Here is a 20080-nt window from a genome sequence, read left to right as displayed (position 1 = left end):
AATTCATGACAGTTGATATAAGTAACAATATTGTTGTATTAGTTTACTATATTTATTTTTAAAATCATCTCATTTGATTTATTTTCCTATAATTTGAGCAAAAATTACTTTAATCCATTAACATTTCCAATGTTTGTGAAAATTTTGAATATAATAATTATTTAATTTTTGAGAAAAAAATATTTTTAAAAAAATAATCTGTTTCTAACATTTTGGTGATAATATCAAACAAAATTAAAGAGAAAAAAAGTTTAAATTTTTGGCACGTTTTTCTCAAATATATTCCACGGGTAAAGGCTTTAGACAATTTTTTTTTATTTAACCAATACCATTTTTGTTATAGCCTGAAATAATAAATCTACCTTGAAAATATCAATAATTTTAATTGCACTGTATTATATTAATAGATTTTTTTGACTGAGTTTCCTGATTATAGCACAAAATATTTAGGTAACATATAGTCAGTTATGATTTCATTTAAAGACAAAGGAATTGTGCTAAGTTGAATGGTTGAACTACCTTTAACAATTTTCAAACATACTGATTGTCATAAAAATTTGAATTTTGTAAATAAATATAAATACCCTTTTAAAGCTTTAAATTAATCATTTGCTTTAATCTGTTAATCTATGATAATAAAATGCTAAAAAGAATTGTGCCACAAAACATGTTTCTCTACGATTTTCAAATTTATATTTCGATTAACTGTTAAAATGTTAGAAAGTGTACTCATGCTTTAAATTATATCATTATTTATTTTCAAACAGAGGAATCTATATTCATTTATTTATTGTGTTCTTTCCCTAGCCATTGAAGTAGTTGGAAAGTGGCCAGAGCCTTTGATTGGTGCCTCAGCTACTGTGGCTAATGACGATGTTTACTTTTATGGTGGAACTAATGGGAAACTCTACAAATTATCTTTTCCCTCTGATATATGTTTATTATTTTCTTCAAGTCGTGTTGGCTGTATGCAACAAACTGGTTGTGCTTTCTGTTCTCTGACAGAAAATGGGATAAATCAAACACTTTGCTTCTCCCAGGATAAACACTCTCAAAGCAAGTAAGTTCCTTTTTTCTGACCACCTTGTAGACATTTTTTTAAACAATTTTAATTTTTTTGTCCACCTTGGAAACCTTTTTTTTTTTTAACTATTTTCATTTTTTCTAGCCTTTTTGTTAACATATTTTTTAAAAAAAAAATTTCTGACCACCCTGTAAACATTTTTTTTAAATAATTTTCATTTCTTTTCTGACCACCTTGTAAACATTTTTTAAACAGGGTATCTGCGCACCTGGAAAGTCATGAATTTCAGTATTGAACAAAATTTTTGTCATGAAATGTCATGATTTTAACTATTATTTTAAAAAAAATATGGAAAGTCATGGATTTAGGTCGCTGAAAAATCTAATTTTTAAAATGGAATCTAAAATTACCCCCCTCCTCCATTTCATGGTGTTCTGAATATCTGAATTTGTTATAAAATCCCCACTAACAGTCATATTTTATTAAAATATAAAATGTTTTTATCATGTTCTTTAAAAGTTATGGTGTTCTTTCAAAAAATGGGGGGGAAAACATCATTTCTAGAGCGAATTATCTTTTAAATTTCTGTGATTTCAGAATTTTTGTTATTATTTTTATTTTTTCATTTTATCAATTTAAAAAATTCTAGCTGAAGCAAGCCAGTCATTGGCGAATTTTTTTTATTCTGAAATGAGAACAGAAAAATCAGGAGTATTTCTTTCCTTTCGGATGAACAAGAGAAATATCTTTAGAATACAATTCTGCAAAAAAAAAAAAAAAAAGATTATTTGCTTTCGTATTTTTTTCAGCTATTTTATTGCTTCAACTCTTTATTTACTCTGTTTTTTTAAATTTAAAGTCTTTAAATATGAATATGCAAATTCTAACAGTTCTGGTTATACATATCATTTCAATTTATGATGTTATAATGCGTTTTTAAATTTCTTGTTGTGTTTTTGTCGGAAAAAATAATAACTATGTTAAGTCATGAAAAATTCTAGGAATTAGTCATGAATTTAAAAATTTAAAATGTAGCAGATACCCTGTTCAAAGCAGTTTCATTTTTTTCTGACCGCCTTCTAAAGATTTTTTAAATCTATTTTCAATTCTTTTCTGATAGCTTGGTTAACATTTTTTAAAACAATTTTTTTGAATAGTGCATTAATCCTTTAATCTTAACCGTACTATGATGTAGTCGATCAATATGTTCTCATCTAGACATTTTTATATGATTCTTCTTTCTTTAATAACTTTATTCTTTGCAGATGTTATAACCCTAAAGAAGCCTCAAAATTCATTCCATCAGTGACTTGCAACACAGAATGGTTGGAAAAGCGTAGTTGCCACCAATACACTTCTTGCTCTGACTGTGTTGCATCTTGGCCTTCTTTTAAAAGAGCTAGACAAGTAAAATTTTTTTCATTTAGTTTATTAATATTTACTCATATATTTTAGGTTGGAAATGAAGTTCATATTCTTTCTCTTAGCTTCCGTATACAATATGTGTTTTTACCAATGTAATTGAACTAGCACATTACATAAAATAGATTTTTTCAAAATATTATGGGTCTTGGATTTATTAATATATTTTTATTTTTTTAATTTGATTTTTAAAATTAATAATTTATCTGTTTTTGAGCCTATTGAAGTATTTGTCTAAATAATTTACTTTTAGTAAAATGTTAATATTCTGCAAGAATTTTCACAGAATGGGTGCCTTTTATGCTAGATATATTGTTTAATTTATCTGTAAATTAAGCATTTCATGTACGGTAGAGCCCCTATTATCCGAACTTCTGGGGACCGAACATGGTTCGGATAATGAAAAGTTCGGATAATTGGAAAATTGTTTAAAATCTAGTGTAAATGATTATTATTTATGCACTAACTTCCCTTCGCACCTTTGTACTATCTAAAATAGCTCTGGCGTGTTTAAAAGTTTTTTTTTTTTGTCAATTTTTAAATATTTTTAATTAATAATTTTTTTTTTTACTTTCTTTTTCATTTTGAATTATTTTTATCATATTTCAGTTTTTTATAATTTTTTTGTCAATTACTGATTTTACCACATTTTTCATTATTTTCCATTGCAAAAGAAATCCAGCACAGATTTCGTTTCAAAGAAGATTCCTTTTTTTTTTTTTTTTTTTTTTTTGAGCAGCCATATATTCCTTATTCTTTTTAAATAAATCAACTGAACTGGATCAAAATCATTTTGACGTTCTAGCCAATTCATTGCAAAATCTAATTAATTGCATGCTTCTATATGAGAAGGTCCATTATCTACTTAATCACCTACTACTTCCTCTTAGTCTGTGGAGTTCTGATTTTCACTCAAACAATTTCATCATTTTCATTCTGAAAGATCTACTGGTTCAGAAACTTCAGTTTTGTTTGTTTTTCTGTTAAGAATTTTATTCCAAGATTTAAGATTCCAAGCACTGTAATCACTAATCATTAACCATAAGTGACAACTACCTATTCCCCAATTATAGAACTTCAGTGCTTATCTATTCATTAACTCCTTCTGCATTCCAACTATTGTAGACTATCAAAATGAAGCTCGCATTCTTGGAAGATAATTTTCAGTTGTAAAGGGGTATGTAGGTTTAACTGTATCACAATACATGTATGTATGGCTACTATAAGAAAACTGCTAAAAAGGTTGTAAATTAAATATGGTCTTCAGATGTAGAGGATATTATTTATTCTTTACTTTGAAAAAGTAAATTATTTATTCTATACTTTAAAAAAAAAAAAAAAGGAAGAAAGAAACAAATTCAGACATAGTTCGGATAATTGGACGTTCGGATAATAAGGGTTCGGATAATTGGCGCTCTATTGTACTATGATTCTACTATATTTAGTTTCTTGTATAATTTTGTTAACAAAACTATTCCATCTGATCTGTGAACCTTGTTGAACCACGTACTTTAATTGCTATATGCATTTATCAACTATTGAAAAAGAAATATTATCTTCTATCATTAGTTAATGACTATTAAGGATAAAGTTTTAATCTTGTACCTTTAACACTTGTACTTTAACCCTTTTCTGTTTGACCACTAGTCACTTTAAATTTATAAAGCACCAAAAGAAAAATATAGATTTTTGTAACGAGGAGTAAATTTTTTTATTTTATTTATTTATTTTTTATTTTGAATTCGGATTTAGAGACAACTGGCTTAGAAATATACTTCAATCCTTATGATATTAAGGAAGGAAGTATGTTCTGTTTTGTTGTAGCTTAAAAAGTTCTTAAGTAATTGCTTTCTTCTGTAAGTATATTAGGAGATCTTGCCCTTGGTTGCTTGCCTCTCCAACCTCTTAATTGTGTTTTCTTTCTAGACAAACAACAGATTGTTACATTGAAACTAAAAGTTATTTAAATGAAGGATTCTAAAAAATTTTAGCAAGAATTTGGTACCATAGTCTAATCTCCTAGACTTTTGGGTAGGAATTTAATATTAATTATTTTGCTCGGTTACCATAACAGTTCTCAAAAAATTAATACAAACTTATTTATTAAATTTTTAATTGCAGTAAAAAATGCTTTAATATTGTTCCTTAAAGATAGTGGGAAAAGTCCACCATTCCTATTATTGCTTTAAAATTTTAAATAATTGTTTTTATACACTTTTTTAATTATGTTGACTGAACATAGTTAGTAAATAAAATTATTATAAAAATAAATCAAATTTATTAAAAAATAAACATAACTTATTTACCATTTAATAATTATAAAACATTAACTTAATATCTTTATTATAAAATGTTAAATATAAAATTATGTCTTGTAAAAACTCTATAATATAATAAAGAAAAAACATTTTCAATTTTAAGTCTAAAATTTTGAATAAGAATTTAAAACAAAAACCTTATGAAGGGAGAATAGCTTTAAGAAAGGAGAATTTTTAGATATTGCAGGTGAATTTAATTAAATAAGATGTAAATAAATAATTTATAAGTTCCCTAATTAACTTTTATTACTTTTGTCCTGATGGTAGCCAAAGATATCTGGATTTCCCTTGTTAAGTAACAATCATGTGTGATTTTTCTATCCAATGCAATGCTTAAAACATATCACATATCAATTGTATTTTTTGACATAGTTGAATAAATAGAATCAAAACATAAACATTCAGCTGAAAACAATCGCTAGAAATGCTTACGAACTCCATAACTTTTTTTATTCCATTGTTAATTTATAATAATGTGTTGATGTATATGTATTTTACTAATGTATGTTGAATTATAAAATATACTATGATGTTTTTTAAGGTTTGTCAGTGGTGTTCGAATTGCCGAACAGGGCGATGTGTTGCCTCTGGCTCATCTTGTGAAGATGACACAGATTGCAACATACCCAGAAAAGTTGTCACTCATCCTAATATGTGCCCCTTGAGAGTTTGTGGTGCTTCTGATTGTGAGAAATGTGGTGATCTCAAAATGTGCATTTGGACACGTCAAGTTCATAGATCTAGTAATTATTTAATTATTTTCAAAAAATATATGACCTTGGATATCTTTTTATGCTATTCCTTTTTTAAAAATTTTTCAAATAGTATTAATATAAAGCTCTACAAATATTTTCTATATTGATGCATGCTATTTTAATTTTTTTTCTTTAGAAGCTAAATTTTGTTTACGATTACTCTAAAAATATACAGAAATAGTTCAATTAAAACAATTAGAAAAATCGTTTTAATAGTCTTAAAAGCCTTATGAACTTTTAATGTAATGTTTATTAAAGAAATGAAGTAATATCAAAAGCTTTGTTAGATGGCTCTGGGGATAGAGCTCTTGCCTCATAATGACCTAAGTACTGACATTAAAATATCTTCTCTGGTAGATTGATCATGGGTTAAAATTGGGTACTTACACACTTTAAAAAGAACATCACAGGCATGTGAACTATTTGATGATAATGATATTGAATAATTTCTTACAATTATGTACTTACAACTTGAGAAAATGATCACTGATACACAGGCACGTGATATATGACCTCAGAGCGAGCTGATGGTTTATAAACAAGATGGTGTGTTAAAGTCAAGCTAAGTTTCTCCACATAAATCAGAATGTTAATTAGTGTGAAGTTAATTAAATATCATGCCGTATCCCACATTGAATTTGTTAAACTATAATTCTTTCTCGTTTACTCCTTTATTTAACTTAAATTCATTATTTGTTTAAGTATTTTATTGTAACCTTGATATGTTTTTGTTTTGCGTACCTGGCTGCATCAATGCAGAATTATTTTGTTTATTTTCTACATGGCTTCATGCAGGTCTTTGTGTTAAGTGAGAAACATATAGTGAAAGACTCTTTGTGTAAAAATATAGAATGTGACACTTAAGAGAAGTGGTGCTTGATGGGCTTGGCATAATCGAAACAAAAAGGGAAATACAGTTGCTAATGTAAACAAATGCCATGTTTCAGCAACCAATCAGAATCGATATACCCATACTAAGTCACTTGTAGGTATCCCATTGCCTTGATAATGGGTAAATTGTGAAAAATTTCATGATTCAAATGATTTCTCTCTCCATGTAACACAAATGGATGTTAGTTCTCTTAAATGAAGGCTAGTATGTATCAATGCTTCATGCAAAAGTTTTCTTACCTTTTGGGATGGGTTCAAAATTACAATCGGTTCTCAATTTGATGAATTCAAATAGCTAGGTTTTCACTGCCTGTGATTATAATTCTTTACAGATAAAAGTTATAACACCCAAAAGTTTTACTTCTATTCTATTTAACTTTTTTTTAATTTGTACCCATCTCTCTCTTTTTTCTATCATGTTGAGAGAAAACAGTTGGTTGTGCAGAAAAAGGTATAGGTTATTTCCAGGAAATAGTTCAGAGTAAATCTGGTTAATGGTCTCTATAAACATACTTATGTGCTTTAATGTTCTATAACACTGTTCAAAAATTGTTATTTCAGGTGGTTTTGGTCTTACTTTGAATAAAATGCCCATCTACAACTGGGTATGTGTAATGAAGGAAATCCAGTCTGCTCCTTCTTTTCCAATAGAATCCATGCCACCATTAGAATGCCCTGCAAGCTGCTTTCATTATTCTGATTGTACATCTTGTTTACGCAGTCAAGGAGGTGAGGGAGGTTGGCATCAATGTGTCTGGAGTGAAGATCTGCAAAGTGTATGTGTTTATACATTAATAATATTCATTTATGTAATTATTTAACGATATTTATACTAAACATAATAAAATCAAAATAAGTGTTTATGCATGTTATTATCTGCAACAGTTTATTCAAAAAACGTAGTAGAATCAGGCATAAGAATCCACCCACAATGCACAATCTCCTACTTCTTCTTTTTTTTTTTTTTTTTTTTAATCTATGTCTGATTTTAATTGAAAAATAACCACAGTGAGAAAAATTTTCTATCATGCATAATAACTAAGAGTAAAACTTTAAATTCCTAGACTAAGATTTAGATTTAAGTTCGGGTAATTTGGATTTAAGTGCTGTTCATTTTTTTTAAAGCTATAAATTTCAAAATTAAACTGAAGATTCCATAGACAGTTTTCTATTTAAGTTTTTTGTGTTTCTTTTAAAAGTTTCATTTGTTACGTAATAGTACAATCTTATTTAATTTATACTTTATGTTAATTAACATTCCATAATTTCAAAATAATTTAAACATTTTTCAAATACTATATTTTCTAAGCTGTTGCACCATTCGTGATTTGATGAAAGAATCTTTTTGTATTTTTTACTATAATTCTTGCTGCAAATTATTATTATATAGTGTTAATTTCATTACTCCCCCCCCCCCCTAGCCCATTAAACAACTTTTGAAGCAGTGGAAGACCTATATAACACAGTTCTATAAACTGCGATTCTCCAAACCGCAACTCGTCGTAAACCACACTAGTTTGTGAATGTAAACAATTAAATTTTCAGTAAAGAAATTTCTATTACTGAAGAAGAACTACTAACTTTTTATATTATTTGCTTAGAGCTTAAAACTTCAAAAGTTAAGCAAACCAAAATTGATTACTTAATTTGTTGTTAGCTCTAATGCAACAGAAAATTTCAATTTGTTTTTTCAAATAATAAATGCTTGAGTCCATATTTTGTATTTTTAAGTATTTGTATCTAAAAATTATTTTAAAGCATTTTACTGTTGACCTGTTCCAGACTGATATTACCAAATTTAAAGTAATTTTATTTTATGATAATTTTTAGATAAATGAAATGATTTGTATAATACCGAATTCTATAAAGTGCAAAGTCCTAGGTTTCAAGGATTGCGTTATAAAGATCTTCTACTGTATATTGTTAATTAATAAATTTACTGTACACAAAACAATCTTTTTAGTTATATTTCAAACACATTCTCCTACTTTTTTTTTTTTTTTTTTTGTTTCTTACATTTTCCCCCCATTTTCTTGTACCTGTTTAAAAAAGAAGTTATTTAACTGAAAAAACAATTTTACGTTACTCTCAGCTTTTTTCCTTTTTTTTTAACGTTAAACTGTTGGCTCTTCTGTTTTACAAAAACTTTTTTTGTGTGTTATTTGATGAGGAAATAGCTAAAAAATCACAGTACTATTGTGCCCAAAGTTATAAAGCTTGAAGGATTAAAATTTGTATAGTTTATTAATATTAAAAAAATAATAATTTTTATCCATTTCTTTTAGTGTATGTCTCCAAGTTTTGAATTATTGGCTTGTGAAGATGGCACTTGTGGACTTGTTGTTAGTGGCAATGAATCTTCTTGTCCTTTGCCTTGTTGGGAGCACTTTCAAGCATCCCATTGTCTGGCTCAAGCTAACTGTGGTTGGTGTGCATTTTCTGGTCCAAAAGTAGATGGCAGAGGACTTTGCATGGATGGAGGTATTATGGGGGCCACTGGAGGCATTTGTCGAGAAAATCAAGTTCTCCTCTTGGGTGTGCCCATGCCAAGTAATTTCTTCTTTTAACATTCATTGAAGGAAAAAAAATTTAAACTTTTTTACTGTGCTCTGTAAGTTTTTTCTTAACTTAAGCAAAAATACAGTTGAATGCAGTTTATCATTTCTGGCCAGTAGTGAGGCGAATTTGGTTAATTTTGGATAATAGTATAATTTTTAAAGAAAGAAATATAGCTATGCTTTTTTACGTAACTTCCTATTACACTGTTCCGGGCTTGAAACTGGCAACTGTAGTACTGCATATTTTAGCTCATTGCAAAAGATGTGCTTAGAAATCAGCTTTTTTTTTTTTTTTTCAATTTTATTTCCTATTTCAATTTTTTTAATTTTTATGTGCTATTTAGTTACCGTTTTCTCACTTCTTCAATCTTTTACCATCCTCAGTTTCTCATGTAACAATACCAACATCATTACTCTTATGTATTTTCCAGACAGTTTTAAAAAAACCTCCAACATCTGCAAAACTCATAAGAAAAACCCAACTTGTATCAACTGGAAATGCATTCTTCAAATATAATTCTTGGATGAAGAAGAAATTTGTTGCTTTAGTGAAGGAACTGACTTTCATTTCTACTTTAATAGATGTTTTTTTTTAAACACATTCCTGTTATTCCTATACATTGTAAAGATTGTTTTCTCAGAATTCATTAAGATGCCACTTAATCTTGTTTTCTCGTAAGCTCTAAATTAGAACATTCTTCTCGTTAAATCTTAATTGTCAAATATGACTTTTGTTCATAATTGTATCTTCTTAGTGTGTTTTTAACTTTTTTTTGGCATTTTTATAACTCAGTTAAATATTTCCTGTACACTGACTTTATACATAATAGTTTAAATTATTTAATGTAGTGAAAACTCTGAAGTGGTTCCAGTTGTCTGAAGGACCACCTACTTGGACCTACCTGGTCAAACCACCAGAAAATGAATGTGAAAATGGACACCACAACTGTGACAATGCTCATGAAGAATGTGTTGATACACTAGAAGGTTTCGAATGCCATTGTAAGCCTGGATACAAAATGCAAGGGTATGAAAATATTCACTTAAACTAGCTCACTATTCACTCACAAGGGTACTAGGAAAATAAGCACTTTAACTAGCTCACACTCAAAAGGGTACTAGGAAAATATTCACTTTAACTAGCTCACTTGCAAGTTTAATTCACTATTGGTGAGTTATGGATACAAAATGTAAATGAAAACATTCACTTAAGTTTACTTTAAATTAGCAAATGGAACGTTTGACTTAGTTATAGAATCAATAAGGCCTTTTTTTCTTTTTCTTTTTTAAGTGTTCAAAATTTTATTAGATAAATAGAGCATGTTTCACCAGACATTTAAATTCAAATGCATGATTTTGTTTAATTAAGAATTTAAGAATAGTTTTAATTATCAAAATTTGTTACATAATTTAATGAAGTATTTTGTTTAATATGGCTTATAACTTTAATTAATTTTAATACGAAAAATGACAATGGTATCTTTTCTCCTTTTTAGTTAAATTTGTATTTGTTTAAAGAAAATAAGTACTTTTAAAACAATGATTTATTAATTAGCATTTTGGTGTACATACTTATTTCATTTTGGAAATATTTTGTTTAGAAAAAATAAAGAATAATAGTTGAATTAAAACATTTTAAGAAATTAAAAATAGCAATAAAGAGGTGATTTTATTTTGGAATTCCAATTGCTATCTGAAGAATAATCTAAAAACTTCCAAGAATGACAGTCATTTTAAAAACTATACATAAAACTGGCCTTGACGCTATGCTTAATAGAATCAATAAGGCAATTGTATAATTTAATATGTATATAGCAATATGTATAATTTAAAATTGTACCTTTTGTTTTATTTATGCAAATTATAGATTTTTATTAGAAAATTTAATAATGTACAGTTTGATAATGTAATGCTTTATTTTTTTTGAATTAATATTTGAAAAACTAAAATGTTTATGATTTTTAATGGAGTATAATATTGGTTTTATAAAGTAAACATTAATTCAAATTTTCTTTTAAACAGAAAAAAATGTATTCCAATCTGTAAGCAAGGATGTGTCAATGGCACTTGTGTTCAACCTGATGAATGCAAGTGCAATTTTGGTTTTGTTGGTAATAATTGTTCAATTATGTGCAAATGCAATGGTCATAGTGATTGTCCCTCACCTGAAGAGCTAGATATATGCTTAGAATGCAAAAATAACACATTTGTAAGTACAAACAATTTCTTATTCTGTCTATTTTTGCGAACAGTAACTAGTTTGAATTTTTGTTAGTCGTTTTACCTGTTAACGTTTGTTGGCTGATTAAAAATACTCAGATATTGTGTGATTTGTTTCAGATCTTTTTCATTAGTTTAATTTGAGACTTTTTTTATTAGATTGTTTTTTTCCCATTATAAGATCAGTGTATTCACCAAAATAATATTATAACTGTCCTTAAAACTAATGAAACATTTTTTCTACTTTTTCATGATATATTTTATTTAATTCCTACAAGTTTTATCCACATATTAAACCTATTAATATCCATCTTAATCGGGTTTGAAAAAAAGCGGGCCTTTTCTGAAAAACTTCTAACTAGCGGACTTATATTAAAAAGACCAGTTGTTATTTAAAGAAGAAGAAAAAGTTGGGCATTATTGGCCCTTTTTATTTTCTATCTTATTATTCAGAATTATCTGTGTATTTAATTTCAATTTATTGATTACCATTTAATAAAAAATGCAACTTAAATTTGTCATGACATCTGACTTTTTGACAAATATTTTGTTTTGTTTTAATAGAAGCAAGTTTTTTTTTTAGTGACTTGATTTATAAGAGTTATGACATTTTATCAATTACTTGATTATGCATATTAAAAATATTGTTTAATGTTCAACATGTCATCTCGTAATTGCATGATAGAGATACATTTTATGCATCATTTGAAAATCAATAATTTATATAAGTTTTGTCATATACGGAAAGGAATAACAAAATTGGAAAGCGATATATATATATATATATATATATATATATATATATATATATATATAGCGAGAAGACTAGTTTGTTTCACTTTTGAAAGGGAAAAAGTGACTTTTCAGGTCATGTTAAAATATGTATATTATTTCTGCACATATTTTGTTTTACTTTGCAAAATCAATTTCACTGTCAAAAATGGAGTTTATTTTATTGTTTAAAAAGAATTAGTAAGTTTTTTTTTAAGTAGTAGCATAATCTATTTTAAAGAAACTTAAAAATGGCAAAAACAAATTATAGAAGTGATATAATGGTTAGGATTTTTTTATTTTATTGAAATAATTAAATACTTTTATCAAGACAAAAATTCATAGCACTTAAAATCTATAGTCATTTTAACCATTTTTTTTTAATATGTTTTATGTCATTATTAAAAACATACTATGAATACATAAGATTCAAACCTAGATTCTTTCAAATAGTGTTTTAAAACAAGAAAAAATAACCGTAATCAAATCGTACTAAAACTTATAGTTTTGATTTCACACTTTTTTTTTCAAATTTGAGGTTTTTAGCTTTTTGGCATCGATTGATTATGATAACTATTTTCTGGGTATTTTCCTTAGGAATAGAAGAAATAAAAATATACTTTTTTAAAAAAAAAAGAATTTGAGATATAAAACAAAATTAATCTTCTATAGAAAGAAAAACAAACCGTGCTTCCCTTTCTTTAATTAAAAAATATATCTGGATAATAAAATTATAAATTCCTATTGTTATAATTAAAAATAAAAGATATTTTTCAATATATATCTTCAAAACTAAAAAGTTTTATGACCTTAAAAATAACTTTTTTTTTTAAATGCTTAATTTAAAGTGTGTGTGTGTATATATACACACACACTTTAATACATATTGCTGTCTGCACACACTTTTTATATGCGTATTTGCTGTTTAGAAAAAATAAAAAGTTTTTTTTTCTTGCTTTTTAGGGTAAACAATGCCAAAAGTGCAAACCACTTTATGTAGGAAATCCAATTAATGGAGGACAATGTGTTTCTTGTTATCAATACTGTAATACACATAGTGGATTATGTTTCAGTTCTGACTTGTCAAATATTACTGCTAGTCTTATTTCTAATCAAAGCTATGTAAGTATAATATTATGTGGCATTTCTCTTAATGTATATAATTCCTTTTTTTTTTTTTAATAATTAATTTAAATGTTCTTGATTTCATACTAATAATTTTTAACAAATTGCACGAGATATCTCATTTGTTGAAAAACTTTACTATAAACATAACAATAATTCTCACTGACTATAAACGCAATAATGCATTTAATATTTGTACTCAGTAATGGGGTATTGATAGGGCAAGCCCTGCAACTCTATAAGTTAAAAGGTTATGTAGGTTGTTATCTTTCTATGTTTAAAAAAAATGCTGCCTTTTCCTCTGTTCTGTGCTCATTTTTCATTCTAATAATACATAAACTATTTAATTTTTGAAAAATTTAAATTATGCACATTTTTAAGAAAATATTTAAAGTGCAGATTCTGATCTGAAAATGTATTGATGCAGTTATTAGTTTTTAAATTATTTTACATCAAAATTAGTTTTGTTTTTTCCATTAGCTATGTAATTTAGTTTAAGTAAGAACTTGTATTATGTCTATCATTGAACTAGTTGTTTCTTGTTTAAATTTTGAATAAGTTTTGGAATAGTTTAAAGGTTAATTTTGAAGGATTTTTCAGGTCAAATTAATTTTGTACTTAATAAATTTTAAAATTTCTATAGTTTTATGAAACTTATTTATATAATCTCAAATATATAAATATAAAAGTAACAGAAATTACCTAATTTTTTTCAATCTGTTTAATAGGAGAAAAAAAGAATTCCATTTTGTTTTTTAGTTCTGTTTGTTTCTTAGTTTATCAGTTTCATTAATTTAATCTGAAATGTATTTTAATATGATATGAAATTTAAAAAAGTAATCTAAATGTATTCTTTGTTGCTCCTTATCTATTGCAACTTGTATTTTCTTGCTTTAGTTTCTGATTAACTTTATAATCACAGTATTCTTTAAGCATATTTTTTTTTTCTTTTTCACAGATTGATGATTTAGTAGAAAAACTTGTTGAAGGTCCTATTGATAATGCATTTTGTATAGATTGTAGAAATAATACTCAAGGGAAAAGGTGCAATGACTGTATTCCTGGTTATTTCAAAGCCGGAGAACATGTTGAAGATGGCTGCCGTCCGTAAGTTTTTTTTTATTTTATTTTAATAATTAAATATACATAATTTTAAATTTTACTTTTTAATTACATTTTATTATTAGAAAATAGTTTAATTTTTTTCAATTGCTTAAATTTGTTTTATTTATTTATTATTTTTTTAAATTTTATTAATGGTAGATATTTTTTATTTGGGATATTAGTGTGTATTTTCGCATTATCTTTTATTCACTAAGACAGTTCACTGATCCTAAAATATCGAATGTATTTCTGGAATTTCAATAAAGTTTTATGTGCATTTAAGAGAAAAGTATGCCAAATAATGGAGTACATAATAGAAATATTTCTCATAAAAATCTTTAAATTTTCAATAAATTGGATACTTGCAGCTAATCACATGTTTGTGCTTAATCAGGTAGTTATGTATGGCATTTTAACGTTTACAGGTTTAAGGCTTGGGTCTATTATAACGCTGAATCTATTTTGGGTTCAAATTTCTGCATACGACGTCATTCGTGTTTGTCAATCCTGATTGGCTGACCCACGAGTGACGTCGCTTGCAAGCATCCAATTGAAACATAGAAATACTCAATCAATTGAAATAATACAACTTGTTATTTAAATAAATAATAAATTGAAACTTGTTTCATGAATATTTTAAACTATTTTCCATCTATAGGTGTGAATGTCATGGCCATGGGGATATGTGCAATCCAGTGAATGGAGAAAATTGCAACTGCCAAAATAACACAGAAAATGATAGACAGTGCTCGCAAAAGAACATAAAAAATATGCTGCATATGACACCTTGTTGGCAGCTTCAAGTAAGTGTTTTACACCATACTTATGCTTATAAAGCTTATTCTAATATTATAAAACTTATTGGGGGAAAAAGTTAAAAGAAAAGTTAAGATCCACTGATATCTTTATGTGTTTATGGTTTAATTTTACGTTCAAGTTATATGATTACAATTTAATCTAAATGCATGAATGTATATTTTCATTCTAGTGTTCCAAATGCAAAGAGTATTTCTTGGGCTCACCTGCAAATAGTCATCAGTGTTATAGGCATATGTATTTAGACAAAGAATACTGTTTTGATCCTTCAACTCAAGGTAACATAATTTCATGTCACTTATTCAATTTTGTTTAAGAGAAATTACTTTCAATTTTCCGGCCCTCACTTAAATCTTTGAAAAACAAAGGAATGCCCTTTTTTTTCAAGTTTTTAAAAAAAGTTATTCAAAGGAAAAATATTTTTTAAAAACGAACGAGAATTATTTAATATTTTTTTATTATTAATAAAATTACTTTATTGTTAATTATTTTTTTCCTTCTCTTTTAAATAATTTTTTTCTTTTTTTGTTTCTTTCCTTGTTAATAAATATGAGTAAGCAGTTAATGAAATGTCTTAATTCCTAAATCTCTTTGAAAATTTCTCTTTTCTTAATTTTTTTTGTCTCTTTATTTTTATACATATGTATGTGAAGCCGTGGAGGATAATAGACATGAAAATGCATTGTTTGTTATGTTATAAGCAGGGAGTAATGGAGCCAATGCCTACACAGAACCCAGTGATCCTGCCTCTCCTTAAACTATTATATTTGCAGAAAAATAATCTTTATAATTATATAAAATTCCTTTCATAAAAGTAGAAAAGTAATGTCACTGACTAGTATTTTGTTAATGCATGTTTGAAAATCAAAGTAACCATTGAAATTGCATATGCTTATTCAAATATCATACTTACTGTTTTAACAGTAACAGTACTTGCTATTATAAAAGTGATACGTAAAAGGATTTTAAAAGCTAAGATTTGTACACTACAATGTTTTAATATTATTATTTAATGTTTTATTACATATAGGATAAAATTTTGTTTATTTGTAAATTATTTTTTTTTTAAATTTATATGGTGACAGTTATATTTTGATCATTGCAATCTTTCCACATTATACTAATGTGTGCTTGGAATATGAGCTGATCATCAAAAATTTTATGCCTTTTTTAAAATAGTCTGTACACTATTTAAAAATTAGAACAAACAATAAATTACTTGTAACCTTGTTTCAATTTTTATTAATGTTTCCATTATAAAATCTATGTTTCAAATAGTTAGACTAAAAATGGTCATAAATACTTTTCTAGGAGATTGCAACAGAATTCCAAATCCTCTACATTATGGCCAAACAGTCTTTTTTGCTGTACAGCCGAGGTACATGAACGTTGACATCAGGATTGTGGTGGATGTTACAAGTGGAGGTGTTGATTTCTTCCTTTCTGCAAAAGAAGATGCATTTATTGTAGAAGTCGAAAAGCCTTCCGGATTGCATCAAATATACATCGATGGTAAATATGGAATGTACGAACGCGATATGAGCCAATATGAGACAGCATCTGAGTTCTCAGTAGCTATGCAACGGAAAAAACGTGAGGAAGCAGACAGCGATTCTGGGGTATACAGCAATATCACTGAATCATCGCCCACCCAAACACTTCATCCAAAAATCGGTGATGCAGAGGGATTAACGACGTACATTGACGTTAAAAAGTGCGAAGACTTTTTGTATATTAGGAATCTAGAAAACAGGCTTATTGTCACCATACCTCAAGAAGTTCATGATTTACGCACCACAAGATTTTACATGATACTGCGCGGTGCAAAGCGAGAAACCTTTGGTAGTTTGTTTTTCAGACAAGACCAAACAAGAATCGATCTCTTTGTGTTCTTCTCTGTCTTTTTCTCTTGTTTCTTCCTGTTCCTCGCTGGCTGTGTGGTATGTTGGAAAATAAAACAAGCCTTTGATGTCCGTCGTGCAAGGCGCCTTCATGCTGCAGAAATGAAACACATGGCAAGCCGTCCATTTGGGCATATATTGACCATCATAGATGATGAGCCTGATGATTCGTCAGAGTTCTTCCTCTGCTCACCTAGTAATTATCGGAAGAAATTAAAGTATATTAAAGCACATGGTAGAGATTCTCCAAAGCTTGTAGATGAAAAACTTTGTTTAAGGCCATTAGCAGTTGAACCATTATCAGATGGTCATGGTGCAATAACAACGATACTTGTACAACTTCCAGGTGGAGCTCAATCAGTTGTTCGAATGACTTTAGCCTCGAGTCTCATTACCTCTCGTAGCTCTCATTATCATCTGGGCTGTGGCCTGAGAGCTGCTATGAGACGAAGAACTAGCCATGCCAATGTATGATTAAATATTCACTGATTGATTCGTGCATTATGTACTTGCCATGCATTTGTGTGAATGTGTCTTCATTACTTACTCCTTTCATTATATAGTAGCAATTCGATAGTGTGAATGAATCATCATCAAATATATCTCTCCGCATTATGTAAAATACGTTCTAATGTCATATGAGTGTATATAATATTTGTAATTAATGTTTTGTTTGTAAAATAAAATATATTGTTAAATTATTATGTTAACATTTAAATATTTTATTTCTTTATTTTTAAACCTATTTTTTAGTAAAGCTTGAAACAAAATTTTTTCATAAGACCATTACAAAATAGTTCTTGTTAATTTTCCTACAAATTTTTGTTCATTTATTTTTAATAAAAATTAAAAATGTCAATTTTAAGAAATATTTTTACATTTTAATAATTTTTCATCCCGTATGATTAGAGTTAGCTTGTGTTTGTTGAAATCGCCTGATTGAAGTTTAATTTTATTATGTAGTTATAATGCAGCTTTATATTTCCAAATAAAAATAAAAAATCCTAAATAAATAATGATAATATCTTGCATGGTAATGAAATAATTTTTTTTTAAACTTTTGTTTTTTAAATAAATATAAATTTAATCTTTTTAATATCTATGTAATATTTTATTGTAACATTTAATTAAAAATGGTATTACCTTAAACAAATTTTTCTTTCATTTAGTCAGAGATAAATATTAATTCTGTATTTTTTGGAGTATAAGTCAACTTTTCCAAACATTAAAATATTCACACTATGATATCTGGCATCTGATGCACATTAAGAAATAAGCTCAATTTGGGCAAATTTCTTGCTGTAAATCATCCATTTCTCTCTAGGAAAGGAAGATAAAATCATATTTAGATACAACATAATAAAATATTTTTGTTCATTACAAATTGTTGCTGTTTTTTAACACATCTGCTATTTTGTCAACAAAAGAAAAATTTTAAATTTCAAAGTCGCCAGCATATTATGAACATTTGACTTCTTTTATTTCTAAGGAAATAATTAATTTTATTTTTGATGATTAAATTATACATATTAGAACTCTTGATTGTATTTCATGTTCAGAATGACATATACTCTATCGACTCTATATTGAAATTTTATATCAAAATTTATATACTCTATAATAAAATTTAAAAAATATTACATAAAATATGTGCTATAACCTTATGGGATTAGAAAACAACAATTTGTAACAATATTTTTCAATATTATTCTTTTATTAGAGTCATACATTGGAGTAATATTGAAATATTTGCTATACTACGAAATATTTTTTTCCTAATTGAAGAAAAAAATATTTTGTAAGCATTTTTATTAACATTACTTCTAAAAAAATCAAGGAAAAACGTAACAATTAGTTTGATTTAATCAACATAATTTTTGTTAGAATTAATTGGAATCATTTTCAATGCTAGCTAAAAACTTGTTCTTAATATGATGTTAAAAAAAATTTTAACTCATTATTATTTGATTTAAATGGAAAAAGCTACAAAATCGCAAAACTGAAAGGCGCATATAGTTACATAATTTACATTTCTTTTTATTATTATTTGTCATTTTTCCTAATGATTTTATATTAACGGATATAGTAAATTTTTATTACCATCAAGCAATTTTCCCAATGAAATGTGCATTTAAGTATATAAATATGTTTTTTTTTTCAATGCCCATTGACTTAGCATAATTTAGTTGTGACGCAATTTATACGCTTTGAAAGCCTAACTATAAACATGTGGTTTGAAATATCCTTCAAAACACTAATTCAGTGACTCATCACCACGCGTCTTCGATAATTTTACTTACGCTGAAGTGACATAAAAAATTTAAAAAAAGAATCAAAGTTAATGAATTATTATGGAGCATGAAATGAACTCCCATTGAAACTCGTTTTAAAACCCAGTGGAAAGAGCTGTTGACAAGAAAAGTGTCTGCAACTTAAAGTGCAACTGGGATTAATAGTTATGTTATGATAAAAAATTGTATTTTTAACGTTATTCTCGAACAATTTTTTAATTGGGGGGGGAGTAAAAATTATCCCTTCTACTCACTGTCCGAATTTCAGAATCCAAGTGCAAACATTTTGGAGGTTATAAGAAAAGCGTACACATAAGCAAACTCTTTATTTCATTATTCTAGAAACATTCTAATTTGTTTTCAAATTTCGATCAGAAGAAGAAGAATTTTTTTTTTCTTTTTTAGATGACTTATAACAATGAAATTAGATCAATTCTATAGCATTAAATTTAACGACCTTGAATAGCAATTATTTTCAACCTTCAAAGTCAAAAGACAAATTTTTTCCCTTTAAAGTTTCATTTTTACTATTTCTGATAATATTAATCTCAACTGTTAATAAAGAAATAAATACTTAAATAATTATATGACAAGTCTAAAAATTAGTTTATAAGAAAGCACTCTAAACTAATTTATATGGCTAATTTTAAAATGAGAAAAATTTATATTTTTAAAGTAATTTTAAAATTTTGGTTAAAAAATACACCTCTAATTAATTGAAAAAATTAGCAACAGTAGATTAAATTAGGGTCGTATGGAAGGAAGGCTTTCAAATTTCAGACCTCGCTAGCGGAATGAGGGATACTGTCTATGTGTTTGGAAAATGAATTAAATTTGAAAAATGTTATTTTTTTTTTTAAAGGAAATTATGATCTGACTAATTG

General features: G+C 27.0%; 1 protein-coding gene across 1 annotated transcript in view; it reads left to right on the top strand.

Annotated features, from left to right (window-relative positions):
• The window catches only part of Megf8 (multiple EGF like domains 8), a 62202-nt gene extending 44596 nt beyond the window's left edge, over positions 1–17606 (top strand). Inside the window, exons 25-36 of the mRNA XM_043043746.3 lie at positions 808–1060; positions 2290–2431; positions 5306–5507; positions 6972–7186; positions 8696–8960; positions 9818–9995; positions 10991–11177; positions 12923–13081; positions 14043–14191; positions 14847–14991; positions 15177–15282; positions 16316–17606. Coding sequence (XP_042899680.2) covers positions 808–1060; positions 2290–2431; positions 5306–5507; positions 6972–7186; positions 8696–8960; positions 9818–9995; positions 10991–11177; positions 12923–13081; positions 14043–14191; positions 14847–14991; positions 15177–15282; positions 16316–17379 — 3065 coding nt within the window. The 3' untranslated portion in view covers positions 17380–17606. The remainder of the gene's footprint in view (positions 1–807; positions 1061–2289; positions 2432–5305; positions 5508–6971; positions 7187–8695; positions 8961–9817; positions 9996–10990; positions 11178–12922; positions 13082–14042; positions 14192–14846; positions 14992–15176; positions 15283–16315) is intronic.
• The last annotated feature ends 2474 nt before the right edge of the window (positions 17607–20080 follow it).

Source organism: Parasteatoda tepidariorum, chromosome 2 (assembly GCF_982258835.1).
Source record: "Parasteatoda tepidariorum strain Cologne lab strain chromosome 2, Ptep-v5.0, whole genome shotgun sequence".
In the NCBI taxonomy this organism is placed as follows: Eukaryota; Metazoa; Arthropoda; class Arachnida; order Araneae; family Theridiidae; genus Parasteatoda; species Parasteatoda tepidariorum.
The sequence above is the reverse complement of the archived record's forward strand: the minus strand, read 5'-3'. Positions and strand labels throughout refer to the sequence as shown.